At 38.8% G+C, this 18,937-nt stretch overlaps 1 protein-coding gene across 1 annotated transcript; it reads right to left on the bottom strand.

Moving 5' to 3' along the window:
• Positions 1-891: 891 nt before the first annotated feature.
• Positions 892-17,769, bottom strand: LOC103516283. The gene is made up of 7 exons (XM_017446984.2): positions 17,713-17,769; positions 16,170-16,215; positions 14,741-15,516; positions 11,852-12,205; positions 2,468-2,663; positions 1,801-2,309; positions 892-1,729 (listed from the first exon to the last, which is right to left on the bottom strand). Exons 1-7 carry the CDS (start codon positions 17,767-17,769, stop codon positions 1,208-1,210), a joined length of 2,460 nt encoding a protein of 819 aa, XP_017302473.2. The 3' UTR covers positions 892-1,207.
• Positions 17,770-18,937: the final 1,168 nt, after the last annotated feature.

Genomic DNA, 18,937 nt, shown 5'->3' with positions numbered 1-18,937 from the left:
TTAGGTTTATGCACTTCGGTATCCAAAAACAGAAACCAAATCCTAGGAAAGTGGATAAAGTCCTAGAAATCACCCTGTAAAAGCCACGGTCAGTACCTAGACACCTCACATAGATACCTAGACACCGGTGGTTTCACTTCGGATGATGATGATGACCTATAGCTGTATCCACTCATAATCGACGGTACGATGTCGACTGAAACCGTCCACACTACCTCGACAACATAGATTCACCTCGTCGATCGATGCGACGGGCGACGGCCGTCTTATTTGAGAAATGTAAACTCGCTTCAACCTGGAAATCGATTCTCAGGATCCAGAAGAAGTTCCTCTTCTTCCTTTTTACTTATGAAGCTCTCGTAATATTACTTACCTACATTTAAATTCTTTTGAAAATTCTGAAGAGGGAAACCTCTTTTTTCCCTCTAAGTGGACTACTACTCGAGTTTTTTCAAGTGGTCACTTTGTACGTGGAGCTGAAGCAAAGAGATGCGTTGAGATTCTTTGAGAGTGCTCCATGCACGTACATATCTCAATACAATTTAGATAATTGTACAATTTGGTTTTTGCATGAATGAATTCTCTTTTCGAGACGTCAGATTGGCCCTAATCCTGTAAGACCTGGACTGCTTTGAAACGTCAACTTTTATTTATATTATTTTTTCATTTAATTTTTTCCAAAAGCTAAACCGAGATTTGATTGTTAGCAATGTCAGCACGAGACTAACATGAGGGGATTTATATAACAGAGTCGGAGGAGGATAAGGATGATTGTTTTTCATTTAATTTTTTCCAAAAGCTAAACCGAGATTTGATTGTTAGCAATGTCAGCACGAGACTAACATGAGGGGATTTATACAACACAGTCGGAGGAGGATGAGGATGATTGTATTTTCATTTAATTTTTTCCAAAAGCTAAACCGAGATTTGATTGTTAGCAATGTCAGCACGAGACTAACATGAGGGGATTTATACAACAGAGTCGGAGGAGGATGAGGATGATTGTATTGAGTCTTGTCATTGTCATTTGGAAATATTCCAAGCCAGGATTTGCTTCTAATACACACAACAGAGTTTCCATTACCAAGTAACATGGAGCTTCATAAGCTAAACAACAATACTTACACACCATTTTATGTACAAAGGTAAATTTTAAATTCACTAAATTAGTTTTGATTTTCAAATTCTTACTAAAAGGTTTCGGTCTCTATCCCAAGTAAGGGAAGTTACCAAAAGCAGGATTGTAGAATCCTGGGTATGCTGCTGTTGGTTGGACAGGCTGCGTTACAAAGGATGTTACTATCGTTGGAACGACTTTCGTTGAGAATATCGTGGTGTAAGCTGTCTTGGCTCCGAATGTAAGCTTCAAGATTTTGCTGTCAGTTTCAGTGACCATCGTCTGTTGAACTACAGGTGTTGATGTGATGATTGGCTGTTGTGGAAGGATTGGTAGTTGCTGCAGTGGTAGCTGTGGGATTTGGGGAATTTGTGGAATCTGAGGAATGGCTGTAGAGGCAGGTTCATATTCTGTCTTGGTAATAGTGGCAACAGGTCTTGATAGAGTTGTTGATTGTCCGTTCAGTAATGGAATCACATGTGACTCGTACACGGTTTCAACTTTGTAAATTGGTTTTGATGTTGCCAGTAGAGGACTTGGAATCGCATTTGGATTCAAGAGTTTCAGGAGCGCCAGTTGTTGTTGAAGTTCCGGTGGTAATTCCGCGAGGATCTTTGGTGATATTTGAGGTTGTGTTGTGGGTCCGCCTGGTAAGTTATGCGCTTTCAGAGTTTCAGGAGTGCCAGTTGTTGTTGAAGTTCCGGTGGTAATTCCGCGAGGATCTTTGGTGATATTTGAGGTTGTGTTGTGGGTCCACCTGGTAAGTTATGTGCTTTTTTACTTCTCAAATGTTGTTCTGGGATTTTACTCTTATCAACGTCAGACAAACTGAAATCGCTTCCAATGTTAGAGACGTCTAGATCAGACAGGATGGCTTTCATTGCGTTTGGATGTCTCTCATCATCTGCATCATTGTTATCACCAAAGTCTAATTCCAAGTGGAGTTCACTTCCAGCTTCATCTAATCTTGTGTTGAACTCGTTCAACGTTTTGCTTGGTACAAATTGATAGACTTCCATGGGTGGTAAAGTTTTGACTGCGCTGACTAGTCGAGTAATGTGATAAGATTGAACCAAAGTATACAATGAGGTGTTGCCAGCTTTGAGGACAGGTAGGATGTGAGTTTTCAACATGAGTTGAGTGGTGCTGAAGGATTCAGTCATGGTTTCCAGAGGGGGAGTTTCTTGATCTCCTGAGAACACAAGAATAGAGTGGAGATTGATCATGTAAAATGTGGTGATGCCAAGGAGATTGTTTATCATTACCAGATTATTTTTTTTTTCCCTGAAATAACAAAGATAAACCCTAAAATCCCAAGTATTTTTAACAGAATTTGACTGATTTACTTACCCGCTAAACCAATTGGTGGCAGTGTAACAATGCTGGAATCAAGAGGAGGTTCCTTATCATAGGCATTAGCAGTGCTAGTAGCTAGAATATTTTCAGACAATGGTTCACTCGGGTTGATAGATTGGGTTGGTTCAACCAAACTCTTCTCAATGGTCGAAGTGACGGTCACAAATCTGGTGTTCTTCACGGTGCCAACCTGTGAACATAGTAAAACAGAAAAACAAAACATTAGTTACCAGTACCAAGGGATCGAGTGAATTGGAACACATCACATCCTTTATATTTTATATACTTACAATCCATTTCTCAAGAGTTTTACCTTTACTCCTGACAAACAGTTTCATATTTCATGAAAGTATAATCACTCACATTACCATTTGTTCATTTTATCATTAACTGTTTTTATGTTGTAAGAGTCAAACATGTCGACATGTCCATCAGAATTATCCATTTTCCACTCGTGATTGTGGTTTACTTGAACTTGTTACAAACTGACATCAGTTTACATATCTTGCATTCTTCTCATATGATTTAGCACCTAGAAAAATCTTCGAAGAATGCAGCTCAGAATGGTTAGATTGCTATCTTCATCCTCATCCACGCGAGATTCAAGGAAAACCTGGACGGACAGTCATTCTTACGACGTTGTACGACATATCGGATAAACGCATTATGAAACAAACATGCATTATCAATTTAATATCGAACATACCTACTACAAACGTATAAATAACAGTTCAATATCGGACATACCAATCGTTTCTACAGCATTCTAGTTCAACAAAGAGCAAAATATGCCAGAGAGCATGTTGTGAACTTTCAAGTTCAATGTTAAATCCAGCGCAAGTTCTACATAGCGTACTTCTAGTTATCCATGTTATGGTTTTGCAATGATCATGAACTTGACCTCTGCTATAAGTTGTTTCATTTATAACACCACGTTGTATTCCATTTACTTTAGCAGTATCAATATTGATCTCATTATCTCCCGCTGAGATCGTGCTCACTATGGCTTATTGATTCTATACAAACATGGAAATATTTAAATCGAGCGTATTTATCTTATTCTGAGCAGAAAAAAAGCTTTAAGCTGCAATAAACACACGATCTTGGCATTCTTGGATAGATCGGGGTGCTTAAGTTATTTGAGGTCTCAATAATATTGTGTTGAGTTGTGAAAGTTGGGGCGTGAAAAAGGAGCAGAAGGAATGTGAAATCGATCAGTGATGAATTGACTGTCACATTCTCAAGCTGACTTATGACGTGAGCCATGTTTGTGATGTAATTGTAAATAGTGCTTATTTCTACTGCTCGAAATAGGACAAAAAGCCTTTTTAGCCCAGCAGTAAGCTACACTATTGTTGGCGTCCGTCGTCTAAATCCACAGCTTTATAACAATACTCCGACTTTCATTATATTCAAGGCCCGAAGGGTGTGAATGGGTTATCGTTAGGGATGGGACGTTAAGCATCAGTTATTGTGGCGAGGAAAAGCCAGTCTGGGAAAACCTTGAAGTCAGTTTTCATAAAGATATCATCTATATGGTGGGCATTAAGTTTAATAGATTTGCTTAGCGTATGCACTTATCAAATGGAGGTTCATATCTCTTGTCCAGCGCATACGTCCAGAACTTCTAGATGTATTTGAAATAGTGGAACGACCAGTAGCACTCCGACTTTCATTATATTCAAGGCCCGAAGGGTGTGAATGGGTTATCGTTAGGGATGGGACGTTAAGCATCAGTTATTGTGGCGAGCTGGCGAGGAAAAGCCAGTCTAGGAAAACCTTGAAGTCAGTTTTCATAAAGATATCATCTATATGGTGGGCATTAAGTTTAATAGATTTGCTTAGTTTTTTCCCATCAGCGTTTAATGAAGGAAATGAAAAACCCATTAAACTGTTTAGTCGAGGAGAAGCGAGGAAAAAATAATCTCGGACAGGGAATTAATTATTTTTTAACATATTAAACTTTATGCCATCACGTTACTATGGTAGTTTTGTGCTGTCTGCTGTCCTACTGTTATAGTACAGGAAAATGAAGAGTCGGGGGTTTAATGAAGGAAATGAAAAACCCATTAAACTGTTTAGTCGAGGAGAAGCGAGGAAAAAATAATCTCGGACAGGGAATTAATTATTTTTTATCATATTAAACTTTATGCCATCACGTTACTATGGTAGTTTTGTGCTGTCTGCTGTCCTACTGTTATAGTTCAGGAAAATGGAGAGTCAGGGGTTCTCATTTGTGAGGAAGTATTGAGGACAGTAAGGAAACTCTGTCTGCTTTGATATCTCTAGTAATTTTCTGTGTAATAGTAACACTGACGTCAAAATGTTTATTATTGTTGTTTGGGCAATCGATTTATTGTTTGAAATGATGAAACAGATAACTTCTTATTATTAATCGATTTGTAAGCTCAACAAATACCGAGGTAGCAGATCGTGTACCTAGAGCTAATCTGTTTTATTGATTCATTGAAAGTAAGACAAAACGATAGATATTTACTCAAACAATCTTACTCCATAGGTCAAGAGAGTATGACTTTTGATCTAACCTAGTGCAGGATTTCATCCACCGCGCACCGTTTTACAGGCTCATGTTAACTACATGTTGGTCCGTTATTGAACGTTTTTCATTCATCTACGCAGGCGCCAAACCTACATTTCAACATGAGAGTGTCGAGGTGAGTAGAAACTCATAGAAATCCTTTTGGTATGGAATGTATTTATAGGCATAATGTAGGTACTCATCTATCAGAATCTGTAAGTTCCTTTTTATTTCTTTTAATATTATTCTCAATTTGCTGTCACCATCATCAGGTTCCGTGTAAACAATCGAGTGTCATGTACGTATTCAAAAGTGCGGTCATAAAAGTTCAACTAATCACAGGCCATTTCAGCCTACTGACGGTTTGTCTTCAGGTTGTGGTTATGTACCAGGTTGAGATGATCTCGGACTAGGTGAGACAAGACTTTGTTTCTACAGTTTGGCATGGGAGTGGTAACTGAAAAACAAGACAAGTTTACGAACCTTGCCTTCCCCAACCCGGTACATAACCACAACCTCAAGATCACCACTGAAATAAATGAACCAAATCTGCCCCTGAACCGATCCAACGCAGCGATCAGCATAAATGGGGGGGCGTACTATGGAATGCCACGGAATACCAGAACAATATAAATCAAACGACAGAATTCACCATACAATTGCCGTGAGTCACTAGGTATTACCTATAGTATACACAATACCCTAGACGGAATCAAGAAGCAAATAGGTCTAGCCTTGATCCTGAGACCTCTCGTCACCAAAGACAACACATTACAAGATTATGAGGAAAATATAGAGCTTACAGCCGAACAACAGGGTCCATGTTGTTGTTCTAGAAATTGTGCCAGAATTTTCTGATCACAAGCCCTAGTATTTCAGCCACATGAAGATTCCATGTTACTTCATTTTGACAAGAATCTGTAGGCCAGCCTAAAATTATAATGTAATCGGGTAAAAAAAAAAAAAAAAAAAAAATTGATGGTCAACTTTGTTCTCCAAATACCAAACACGCACAGCGTTTCTTAACCAAAGCTGCTGAAGCTGGTTATGCGTCCTATATTAATAACTTCTTCAATGATATTATGTGCATACTCCAAATATTGCCCCTTTGGATGGCTCAAGATAATTATGTTCTGATTTGTTAGTGGATGTGTCAAAAGTACCAATGTCTCTAACACAAGAGAAGGGTGTGTAAATGGCCAATACTTGTGGCCAATATCAACAGTTCGAGAATGAGAAAAACAGAGTGCGTTCAAACAGAATAGCATATACAAATTCCAGTGGCATTCCAAATATTTCAAGCTCAATAAACTGGTGGTGGGAGCAACGACCATAGTCTATTTACAGCGTGCAGTCTATTACATCAATATTTCACGTAGTTTAAATGACTACACACATTTTAATGCAGTCCGACATTCCAAATAACATACGGTCCCATTTCGCAGCACGTTTTACCGCAGAATTGCCTCTCGTTCCTTTCCCCTTATTCTTCCTCTTCACCCTTCCTTTCACTCTTCACCCTTCCTTTCACTCTTCACCCTTCAATGAAACCCATCGATATGTAAAATTCATTTGTCATGGCCGTGGTCAGGCCTGGGTTCATCAACTGGTACGAATTTCGGTCCTTCGGACAGGATCATGCACAAATTTCTGGTCCTTTGGGGCCGGTACATTCACAATTCCTGATCCTTCGGGCCGGATATTCAAAATTTCTGGTCCTTTGGGCCGGATATTCACAATTTCTGGTCCTTCGGGCCGGATATTCACAATTTCTGGTCCTTCAGGCCGGATATTCAAAATTTCTGGTCCTTCGGGCCGGATCATTAACAATTTCTGGCCCTTCGGGCCGGATCTTGTATAATTTGGTCCTGGGCCTGCCAGATTTTACAACACTTTTGGACCTCGGCTATCATGGCCGTGGTCAGGCTTGGGTTCATCAACTGGTACGAATTTTGGTCCTTCGGACAGGATCATGCACAAATTTCTGGTCCTTAGGGCCTGATCATTCACAATTTCTGGTCCTTCAGGCCGGATATTCAAAATTTCTGGTCCTTCAGACCGGATATTCACGATTTCTGGTCCTTCAGGCCGGATATTCACAATTTCTGGTCCTTCAGGCCGGATATTCACAATTTCTGGTCCTTCAAGCCGGATATTCAAAATTTCTGGTCCTTCGGGCCGGATCATTAACAATTTCTGGTCCTTCGTGCCGGATCTTGTATAATTTGGTCCTGGGCCTGCCAGATTTTGAAACACTTTTGGACCTCGGCTATTACCTCACTTTTGACCATTTCTGATCCTTAGAGCCAGATTATGAACGACATTAAACCCCAGGCCTCACATGACTATAAAATTCCAGCCAGGACCTGATAGTCAGTTCTATGTTGATGCAATGGGAATGAAGGGATGAAATTTCATTTATTATTTACAGGAGGATAATTCTTCGTGTAATCCAGCTGGATTTAAATTTCAAATTCGAAACGAATTTTGAATAAAATAAAAATATATAAAATACCTAAATAAATATGTCGAGCATTATTGATAGCTCCTACCTATCTATCCGTGCTTTGCACCGATTTTTATGAGTTTTTCGGGAATTTTTCAAAGGATTGATATCTTTAACCCCAGGATCAGATAGGTAGATTAATTCAAGGATACCCTGGTTAAGAGGTGTTCAATAAAGGGTAAGGGTTCACATTCATAGACTTCATAGACCAGAACTTTACCTTCATAGTAAACAGTAAAGAACGTAATAGGTACCTACGTAATAATTCATGACTATTACCCTTGTCTTCTTTATTCTCTTTTTCAAGTTCCCCCCTCAGCTCTTCGAGTAGTGGGTGAAGTAGTATCCAGTAATTCCACTAATTAGTAATCAATAGATAAATACCTGAACCCTATTATCCTAAGCTAAGGAGGTGTAAGGACTTGCTTAATTAACAAAAGTGTAAAGGTAGTAGTACTGAATATCCGCAGAATTAAAAGTAGGCAGCTTGTGTAAGCTGGAATAGAAGGTTCATTTGCGTAGCATTCAGTTAGTCTGGTTCTTACCAAGGATATCTCTAGTAATTTTCTGTGTAATAGTAACACTGACGTCAAAATGTTTATTATTGTTGTTTGGGCAATCGATTTATTGTTTGAAATAGTTAAATCCCTCAAATTGTTGAAGAAATATCCCTCATATCCCTCAAATTGCAGAAGAAATATCCCACATAAGGGGTCAAATATCCCACACAGAAGTAAAATATCCCATCCGGGTGTAAAAAAAATACCCTTCGGGTGCAAAATACCCTACATCCCATTACAAGGCGATAACTTCTCACACATAAACAACATACTAGAGGGTGCGTTCAAACTCACTAAAACTGAGAAAAATGTACAAAGTGCGCTAACTTCACAGACATAGAGGTGCGTTCAAGTTGACTCAATTTGATTTTATAATGCATACTGCGATATATTTCGTCCAAAACTAAAAGATTATTTAATTTCTAAAAGTTTGTATTCCTTAGATGAACTTGATTGTATTGAATAGACAGCTACCCATGTACTTTTTTATTATTGTTACTATTATTATTGTTATTATTATTATTATTATTATTATTAATACTTTTTATGTATATATCATTTCTACCTGCTTCATTACTTACTTTCTTTGACGTTTGAATTATGTACAATTATTGTATTTATGTTCAATAAAATTTGATTTGATTTGATATGATTTGAAATGATGAAACAGATAACTTCTTGTTGTTTCTCGATTTGTAAGCTCAACAAATACCGAGGTAGTAGATCGTGTACCTAGAACTAATCTGCTTTAGTGATTCATTGAAAGTTAGACAAATCGATAGATATTTACTCAAACAATCTTACTCCATAGGTCAAGAGAGTATGACTTTTGATCTAACCTAGTGCAGGATTTCATCCACCGCGCACCGTTTTACAGGCTCATGTTAACTACATGTTGGTCGTTCTTTGAACGTTTTTCATTCATCTACGGATGCGCCAAAGCTAGATTTCAACATGAGAGTGTCGAGGTGAGTAGAAACTCATAGAAAGTCTTTTGGTATCGAATGCATGCGATGTTATGTGTGTTCAAATAATCGAATAATTTGGACGCCAGAATCGGTGAGTCTCCTTTTAGGTATTTCTTCTAATTTGTTGTCGTTCCGATGGCGACAATCGATTGTGAGAGACTTATTCAAAAGTGACGGTCACAAGAGTTTAACTAATCACAGGTAAATCCCAAGTCCCATTTTGGCCTACTGACAGTTTATCTTCAAGATCTCCACTGAATCAAATGAACCAAATCTGCCCCTGAACCGATCCAACAAAGCCATCAGCATAAATGGGGGGCGTACTATGGAATGCCACGGAATACCAGAACAATATAAATCAAACGACAGAATTCACCATACAATTGCCGTGAGTCACTATTACCTAGTATACACAATACCCTAGTCGGAATCAAGAAGCAAATAGGTCTAGCCTTGATCCTGAGACCTCTCGTCACCAAAGACAACACATTACAAGACTATGAGGAAAATATAGAGCTTATGGCCGAACAACAGGGTCCATGTTGTTGTTCTAGAAATTGTGCCAGAATTTTCTGATCACAAGCCCTGGTATTTCCGCCACATGAAGATCTACCTATCTATCCGTGCTTTGCACCGATTTTTATGAGTTTTTCGGGAATTTTTCAAAGGATTGATATCTTTAACCCCAGGATCAGATGGGTAGATTAATTCAAGGATGCCCTGGTTAAGAGGTGTTCAATAAAGGGTTCACATTCATAGACTTCATAGACCAGAACTTTACCTTCATAGTAAACAGTAAAGAACGTAATAGGTACGTAATAATTCATGACACATTCATAGACTTCATAGACCAGAACTTTACCTTCATAGTAAACAGTAAAGAACGTAATAGGTACGTAATAATTCATGACTACCCTTTTCTTCTTTATTCTCTTTTTCAAGTTTCCTCCTCAGCTCTTCGAGTAGTGGGTGAAGTAGTATCCAGTAATTCCACTAATTACTAATCAATAGATAAATACCTGAACCCTATTATCCTAATAAGCGAAGGAGGTGTAAGGACTTGCTTGATTAACAAAAGTGTAAAGGTAGTAGTACTGAATATCCGTGGAATTAATTAATAGTATTAGGCAGCTTGTGTAAGCTGTAATAGAAGGTTCTTTTGCGTAGCACTCAGTTGTTCTGAGGTTTACCAAGCCAGATTAGCTCAGGATTTAGGTTCAAGTCTGGTAAGTATCTGGAGATCTGGGCAAGTACTACGATACCAAACTAAATATTAGTAATCAATAGATAAATACCTGAACCCTATTATCCTAAGCTAAGGAGGTGTAAGGACTTGCTTAATTAACAAAAGTGTAAAGGTGGTAGTAGTACTGAATATCCGCAGAATTAAAAGTAGGCAGCTTGTGTAAGCTGGAATAGAAGGTTCATTTGCGTAGCATTCAGTTAGTCTGATTCTTACCAAGGCAGATTAGCTCAGGATTTAGGTTCAAGTCTGGTAAGTATCTGGAGATCTGGGCAAGTACTACGATGCCAAACTAAAGATTGACCTTGATGTTAAAATTAATTATGCAAAAACAAAGAATACATGGAAGAACAAGGACTCTGTAACTCATGCACTTAATACTTTGAGTCAAAACAATAACATTGCGGAGTACTTAGTGCAAAAACAAAGAATACATGGAAGAACAAGGACTCTGTAACTCATGCACTTAATACTTTGAGTCAAAACAATAACATTGCGGAGTACCTGCTTAGCAAAAACATGACTGTTCCTGGTACACACATCGGTAGAAGTTTAGACACTCATTCTGCAATATCACTTCACATCAACTTCCTCAGATACTCAATGCAGACAATGCACATCACACACATCGCTGTAGAAGTTTAGACACTCATTCTGCAATATCACTTCACATCAACTTCCTCAGATACTCAATGCAGACAATGCACATCCCATTTCTATGCAAAAATCACCTAACCTAATCCATAATCTAGGTTTTTTCAAGGTTCCATTTTGCCTGAGCAAGAGCCACCTTTTCAACCTACATAACAGATAATACGAGATACCTACATTATAGATACCTAGAGTAAGTACCCACAGGTAATGGTTTACTATGGATGTTAAGTACATAATTGACCACAATAGATTAGGGTCTTAAATTATTAGGGGTCTTGACTAGATTAATCTCCAGTGAGCATTATTCGAACTTAACCTTTGCGACCTTTACCATTTTATCGCTTTACTGGACAAACCTAATGGCCGTAACGAAACCAGAGAACTCCTGGGAGAGAAAAAGAATCAACTAAATCAGAAACATCAGAAATCATTGTAAATACCTATTAGGAATCTAGTAAAATTATTCTAACTTTTCAAAGAGAAATAGGTAAGTATGGATTTAGAATCTTGGTAAGAAGGTGATTTAGGGTTTAGGCGATCAATGATCCCCTTTGCCTTTGAGTACCAATGAAGCGATCTTGCAAATGGAGTGAAAATATTGAAATTTTGTATAGCTTGTAGCTTCAATAAATTCCTTGGAAATATTCTAATTTCACATTCCCCGTTATGGGTTATGGACTGCTTAATGGGACAAAATGAATAAAATTGTGATAGCCAAAGTTGAAGTTTCCTTTGGGCATCATTCCTAATTCAAACTTTAAAACCTCAATAAGTCCAAGAACAATAAAACTACTTTGACTAAAGGAGGACAAAAATAAGGCTAACCGCTAAATAAACCACATGGTAGCTGCCCTAAATATTAAATTTATCAAAGTTTACAAGTTAAGAAAACCAATGGATTCCCTTACCTGGAAGGAATAAGGGGACCGGATAGTGGCGATCTCATAGTAGACGTCCTTGAAATCGGCCGGGGTAGATATAGCGACCTTGAGCGTCTCAGCGGCCACAGTAGGGACAATATCTTGTACCACTGCATCATCCTGGTCATGCTGGAGAGCCGGGAATATGCCAGAGCCAGATATTTCCTGGTCCGGATCGATCTGAATATCCGGAATCAACTGGGCCGGCTGATTGGACAGGGTGGAGTTGTCCAGATTGTCGTCGGTGCGTCGGATGGCCACGCGAGGCTTGGGCGTCGTCTTGTATTGCCAGCGACCTGGGGACAGAAGAGAATAATGAAGATTGGCTGAGGGTTTATAGGACTAAGATTCAGAATGAGAGGTCATAGATCGTTGGGTGGTGGAACTCCTCCAGGAGAACCCTAACGCAGCCAGCCTAGTTAGCTTAGTTGGTAGTGCGTCTGCCTTGTAAGCGCTAAGCCGCGGGTTCGATTCCCAATATTTTATCCTGATGGGATAATGTTCGTTCTCGGAACGGCTGGCTTTCTCCTATCCTGTCTTCCTTCTCTCTTCGATTTTGGGACGATAAGACCATAGCAGTTAGAGTTCCCTCTTAAAAAAAAAAGAAGAAGAAGAAGAAGAACCCTAACGCTTTTTAAGGGAATAAAAAAAATGCATCATGTTCAAAAAAGAAGATTGTAGGCATTTTCTAATCTCTTGTGTGGTGGGATGGGTGTGGTGTGTGTGTGTGTGTGGTGATTTGGTGTGTGGTGGATGTGGTGTGTGGTGGTGGGTGTGGTGTGATGTGTGTTGATGGGTGTGGTGTGTGTGGGGGGTGTATTTGTGTGTGTGTGGTGGTCCCGTACAAAGGACGGGTCAACCACTAGTGCGTCCTATATTAATAAAAATATATCTGCCTTTTGGTTCTGCCTTTATTTGCCTTTTCTCCTTATCAAGTTGACCCACAGAACTTATATATAATGAATGCTGAAACCCTCCAAGAGAACTTCTTCAATGATATTATGTGCATACTCCAAATATTGCCCCTTTGGATGGCTCAAGATATGTTCTGATTAACATTGTTAGTGGATGTGTCAAAAGTAACAATGTCTCTAACACAAGATAAGTAAATGGCCAATACTTGTGGCCAATATCAACAGTTCGAGAATGAGAAAAACAGAGAGCGTTCAAACAGAATAGCATACAAATTCCAGTGGCATTCCAAATATTTCAAGCTCAATAAACAGGTGGTGGGAGCTACGACCATAGTCTATTTACAGCGTGCAGTCTATTACATCAATATTTCACGTAGTTTAAATGACTACACACATTTTAATGCAGTCCGACATTCCAAATAACATACGGTCCCATTTCGCAGCACGTTTTACCGCAGAATTGCCTCTCGTTCCTTTCCTCTTATTCTTCCTCTTCACCCTTCCTTTCCTCCTTATTCTTCATTTCACCCTTCACTCTTCCTCTTCAATGAAAACCATCGATATGTGAAATTCATTTGTCATGGCCGTGGTCAGGCTTGGGTTCATCAACTGGTACGAATTTTGGTCCTTCGGACAGGATCATGCACAAATTTCTGGTCCTTAGGGCCGGATATTCACAATTTCTGGTCCTTCAGGCCGGATATTCACAATTTCTGGTCCTTCAGGCCGGATATTCAAAATTTCTGGTCCTTCAGGCCGGATATTCAAAATTTCTGGTCCTTCAGACCGGATATACAAAATTTCTGGTCCTTCAGGCCAGATATTCAAAATTTCTGGTCCTTCAGGCCGGATATTCAAAATTTCTGGTCCTTCAGACCGGATATACAAAATTTCTGGTCCTTAGGGCCGGATCATTCACAATTTCTGGTCCTTCAGGCCGGATATTCAAAATTTCTGGTCCTTCAGACCGGATATTCAAAATTTCTGGTCCTTCAGGCCGGATATTCAAAATTTCTGGTCCTTCGGGCCGGATCTTGTATAATTTGGTCCTGGGTCTGCCAGATTTTAAAACACTTTTGGACCTCGGCTATTACCTCACTTTTGACCATTTCTGATCCTTAGAGCCAGATTATGAACGACATTACAGGATGAAATTGGTCTGAACTGAGTTATTTCAGAAGAATTGGTCTTGGGAATTGGGGTAACTAGCGTACTTTTAAGAAGGGTTGGAAACATGAAATCCAACGATAATTCGGACGTCAAATTTAATGCTCATCTCGTCAAATCAAATTAGAATGACGTCATCTCCAGTCAGCATGAAATCATAGGTTAAGTATATTTACTGCAAACAATGTGAAGCCTGATTAACATGCTGCCTCATGCTGCCCGTGCTGTTTTAATGCTGATTAAAAATATCGCTCGGGAATAACTCAGTCTGCAAATACAAATGCAGCACGCCAGGTGCGATGTTAGAGGTTTATCAGAGGGGGCATATACGTAAGGTACATTTCTTATGAAGGGATATCCGATGTAGGACAATACTACTTTGAAGGGCTTGGTAGGCCAGCCTAGTTAGCTTGGAAAGTAGCGCGTCTACCTTGTAAGCGCTAGGCCGCGAGTTCGATAACCGCCCGGGCCGGATTTTATCCTAAAAAGCCAAGGTTCGGTCTTGGAACTGCTGGCTGCCTCCTATTCATCTCCCTTCTCCTTTGCTTTCGGGACAATAAGACCTTTGCATTTGCAGTTACAGTTGAAGAAGAAAAAAATCTTGGATTTTGTTTTGTTTGCCACTTTTTACTTGCCTTATTCTATAGGAAGGAAAGTAATTTAATATGTAATGATCATGTCTACGACCCTGTTTTAATGGGGGAGTAGGGGGAAGAAAAAGGTGCACTCTACAATTGATTAAAACTTTTTGTGTTGTGAACAATTTTAATAAAATTTGTTTTATGTCAAAGCATGCAGTGGCTATGAGTGTGTGTTCCTCTGCAACCACTTCAACTTTGCTGGACAGGATTGCCAAGGGTTTCAGAATTCCAGTAACTTCAACAGCGGGTTCAGAATCCACGTCACTTTCTGTGGTGCCCCTTTCTTCAACTTCTTCACGATGTGTCACAACTTCCACACGTACATTGCTTACTTTTTGTTCTTCTTTCACTTCACGAGGTTCATCGGATGACTCGGATGTTTTGACTTCAACTTTGGTTGTAATGACGGGCGCTTTCTTTTCAACTTTGGGTTCAACTCTGACACTTTTCTCTTGAGACACCGATTCTTTAACCGATTCGACCGTTGTGAATTTGGGCACCTTCTCAACTTTTTCTTCCGTTGGTCCTTCTCGGATTTCTACTTTTGTGAAGACGACTGGCTTTTTCTTCTCAACAACATCGTCCTTTTTCTCTGGCTTTTCAATTCTTTCCTCTTTGACAACGATGTTCTCTTGTTTCACAATTTTACTTTCTACTTTTTGTACTTCTTCTTTGATTTCTTCTTTGACCGGTGTTTTTTCAGTCTTCTCTTCTTTGACTTCTTCTACAAATGGACTAGACACAACTGCAAACACAGAGCTCACAACTTTCTTCTCCTGTGATTTCTTGTCGTTACTATTCTTCTTCTCGTTGGTTTTCTGTTCGACTATAGTTTTGCTTGGTTTTATTTCCTCTACAGATTGTGGTGTAGTTTCAATTGGTTTTGTTTCAATAACTTCAACCTTTGTCACTTCTTCCGGTTTACTTGATTCTAAAATCAGAAAAAGGAAAGAATATACTTATATCATGCAAGGAAAATATATTATGTAGATCTACAAAATAGCAAAACATGTTTTGTCTAAACATTTTCAAACTTAGCTACTTTGGAAAAAATCGAGACTTCCTGTCTGCCAAGTATTGTAAGATTAATTCGTAAAATAAGAATGGAAAACACAGAAATGTGAGGTAGAAAAGATTCAGGTTTTAGATTTCCACAACAGAGTTGTTTTTTTTTACCGAAAAATTTTCCCATCAGAAAGCGATAAATCATGGGATATGAAGTTTTTCTCCTGACATATTAAGAAATGGGGGCTCCTCTACAGTTTTTTTTGTAGACGGAGGCAGTTTTGTTGTTTTCCAGTTTGATTTATTGCAATTTCTTCATTAGAGATTGTAAGCAAAGAGAAAGGTAGAGAGATATAGCTCAAGAGAAAATGTCTAACAATTCCCTTGAACATTTTTCTTTTCCTTTTCCATGGAATGGAGCTTTGTGTGCACAAAGTTTGAAGGGATTTTCCTGTGACAAAGAAATGAAAAAAATACTAACAAAATGTTAAAACTTGATGATAAACACTCCAAATACACAATTTAATAATTGACTGGTGAAATCTAATAGTGGTAATTAAGAAAATCAGAAAAACTTACCTTGACATTCAAGACACCCGACTCTGCCCTCTTCTTTCACCAAAATCTCAGCAACAAGAGAAAATTTCAAAATGTAAATAAAACTACAAGATTGTCAAGAGTGCACTCTAGTGAGTAAAATCAAAACGTTTTTATTAGTTATTTTTTCTCTATGCTAATTTAAGCGCCAAAGTTTAAATTTCAAAATAGCACAGGTGTGTACATTGGGTGTCTAGCACTACAAACTTGATATGGAGGCTGGGCTTCTAGCTATACAGCCTTGAAGTACACACGTGTGCACATCGGCTGTCTAGCACTACAGAGCACTTTTTACTTTCGGGCGTGAGGAGGTTATGCTCTACTAGGTACCCCCTAAATCTATCTATCCTAATCAATCTAATGTCATTTGTTTGTTAGCCAAAATATGCACAAGAAAATAAAAATTGTGAAGAAAGCGAAGAGGTTCTCCAAAACACTTCGGATTTTTTAACTGAATTCCTAAAATGGACGCCGACACCGAAGAAGATCCAATATAAAAAGCTTTCAAGCTTGTTCCCTATTCTATGCATTTAGTACATTATCATCATGTAGATTGTACATACAGACGCTACTAGTTCCACGCGTTCCATGGAGTAAGTAATTAATTTATTTTTATCCCTTTAATGCATTACAAGTTCCCTCCCGAACCAGGCGGAATAATAGCCTTTGAAAAAAACATGAAATGCTAGGTGGAGGGCGGTTTAGTTTCGCGCCATCATCGCTATTAATGTTTTACGATCTGTTTTTTTATTTGGAAATAAATTTCATCGCCACTTTCAGTGAAACAGATATCGCTGACGCCACAATGTTTTCGGATGACAAACGCTTTTGTAAACTAACAACTGTGATAATCCATTTAGCCTCATCTATTGGTTGAAAGTTTTGGAATTCGATAATCCGCCCCCTTGTCTTTTTGAAGATTGATTTATATGTAGATATCGACATTGAATTATGAAGCTGATTTACACTAACTTACTGACATCGGATATCGGGAATCCGGGCAATTAAGACCTTGACAAATACCGAATAGTACCTCAAATAAATGGAACGGACCTCTTCAAGACCTGAATTTTAAGATTACAATTAAAAGAAAGTACCTACTAACTAAACAACAATCAAATGGGTAAGGTGTTAAGGCGCGTATACACTAGAGTCAATCGTGGTAGATCGTCATCGACTGGGTAAATGGGTTCCAAGTAGATCAAACTCAAGAAAAGCTAGCCTAGTTAGCATGGTTGGTAGCGCATCTGCCTTCTAAGCGCTAGGCCGGGGGTTCGATTCCGTTCCGAGCCGCATTTTATCCTGAAGGGATACTGTTTGTTCTCGGAACGGCTGGTTTTCTCCTATCCTGTCTTCCTTCTCTCTTCGCCTTTGGGACGATAAGACCATAGCAGTTACAGTTACCTCTGTCAAACCTCTTTTTTTTTCAAGAAAATCAAGAAAATGAAGGAGAAGTTTAGGCGATGTCAATGCACCGATGCGATGTGGACGCAGTTTTACAGGGTGTCTAATGTCTGTCACTCACACTCGGACCGTCTGACAGATCTGGGGACTGAATGTGCGTCACGTGAGTGACTGACATGAAGTGAGACCTGGGGACTGAATGTGCGTCACGTGAGTGACTGACATGAAGTGAGAGTAGGTATACATTCAAGTTGGAACTTTTCCATTCTTTTTCCCAACATTATTTCAAAATGAATTTAGATGGAAGTATAATAAATATGCATCAACCATGACAGATCCGGGTAAACTATGAATGAAGGGGTGATCAAATGACTATTGATATTGACTGGATGGAAGTTGATGGAATTATTGGATGGCGATAGAGGGGAGGGGGAGGGCCCTGATTCCCAAAATGAGCACTGGGCAATTCTGATAAATGATTGAAAAAAAACAGGCATCAGGCAGGTAGGCAGGTACGTAGACAAAAAATTAAATTTCATTACAAAAAATGAATTTCAAACATGAATTCACAGCAATAAAAAAAAAAAAAGAAATCTGATGTTAGGTAGTTTACTTTAATTCTTTTTATCTGAGATCTGAGATTGAAAAGAAATCTGATGCAGGTTACTGACAAATAATGACCAATGGACAACTACAAGGTGAAATAAATGTCCACTAGTAGGTACAAGGAAAAAAACTGAACTGCAAAGTTTCATGTACCTACCTACATAATTACCTACATGTACTTATTAGGTCTACCCCCTTTCTATCAGATAACATTTGATTCTAATATCAGACAACTTATCAGATAACCCCTTTCTTATTATCAGATAACAGATACAGTATACGTATACCCAATTACCCACCACATCATGCACTTACCTAATTATCAGATAGCAGAGACTTCCCAGTCTTAGACAACAGTATAAATAAGGTACCTATACTAACATTATGTAACTTGTAGGAACGTACCTACTTACCTAACGGAGTACATGTAGGTCTACCCCCTTTCTTATCAGATAACATCAGATCATAACCCCTCTGTTATCAGATAACCCCTTTCTTATCATTTCTAATTACCTACATGTACTTATTAGGTCCACCCCCTTTCTTATCAGATAACATTTGATTCTAATTTCAGACAACTTATCACTTATCAGATAACCCCTTTCTTATTATCAGATAACAGATACAGTATACCCAATTACCCACCACATCATGCACTTACCTACTTATCAAATAGCAGTTCCATTTATGTACCTACCTAAAACTGTTGGCATAATGAGACTTCCTAGTCTTAGGCAACA

The sequence above is a fragment of the Diaphorina citri genome, unplaced genomic scaffold (genome assembly GCF_000475195.1).
Source record: "Diaphorina citri unplaced genomic scaffold, Diaci psyllid genome assembly version 1.1 scaffold1535, whole genome shotgun sequence".
NCBI classification, from domain to species: Eukaryota; Metazoa; Arthropoda; class Insecta; order Hemiptera; family Psyllidae; genus Diaphorina; species Diaphorina citri.
The sequence above is the reverse complement of the archived record's forward strand: the minus strand, read 5'-3'. Positions and strand labels throughout refer to the sequence as shown.

Coding starts and splice junctions, on each gene's coding strand:
- LOC103516283 (XM_017446984.2), bottom strand. CDS start 17,769: ATGTCAGTCACTCACGTGACGCACATTCAGTCCCCAGATCTGTCAGAC. Junction 12,206..14,740: donor AACACACACTCATAGCCACT/GCATGCTTTGAC, acceptor TCTGAATCTTAG/TCCTATAAACCCTCAGCCAA. Junction 1,730..1,800: donor CGGAACTTCAACAACAACTG/GCACTCCTGAAA, acceptor ATATCACCAAAG/ATCCTCGCGGAATTACCACC.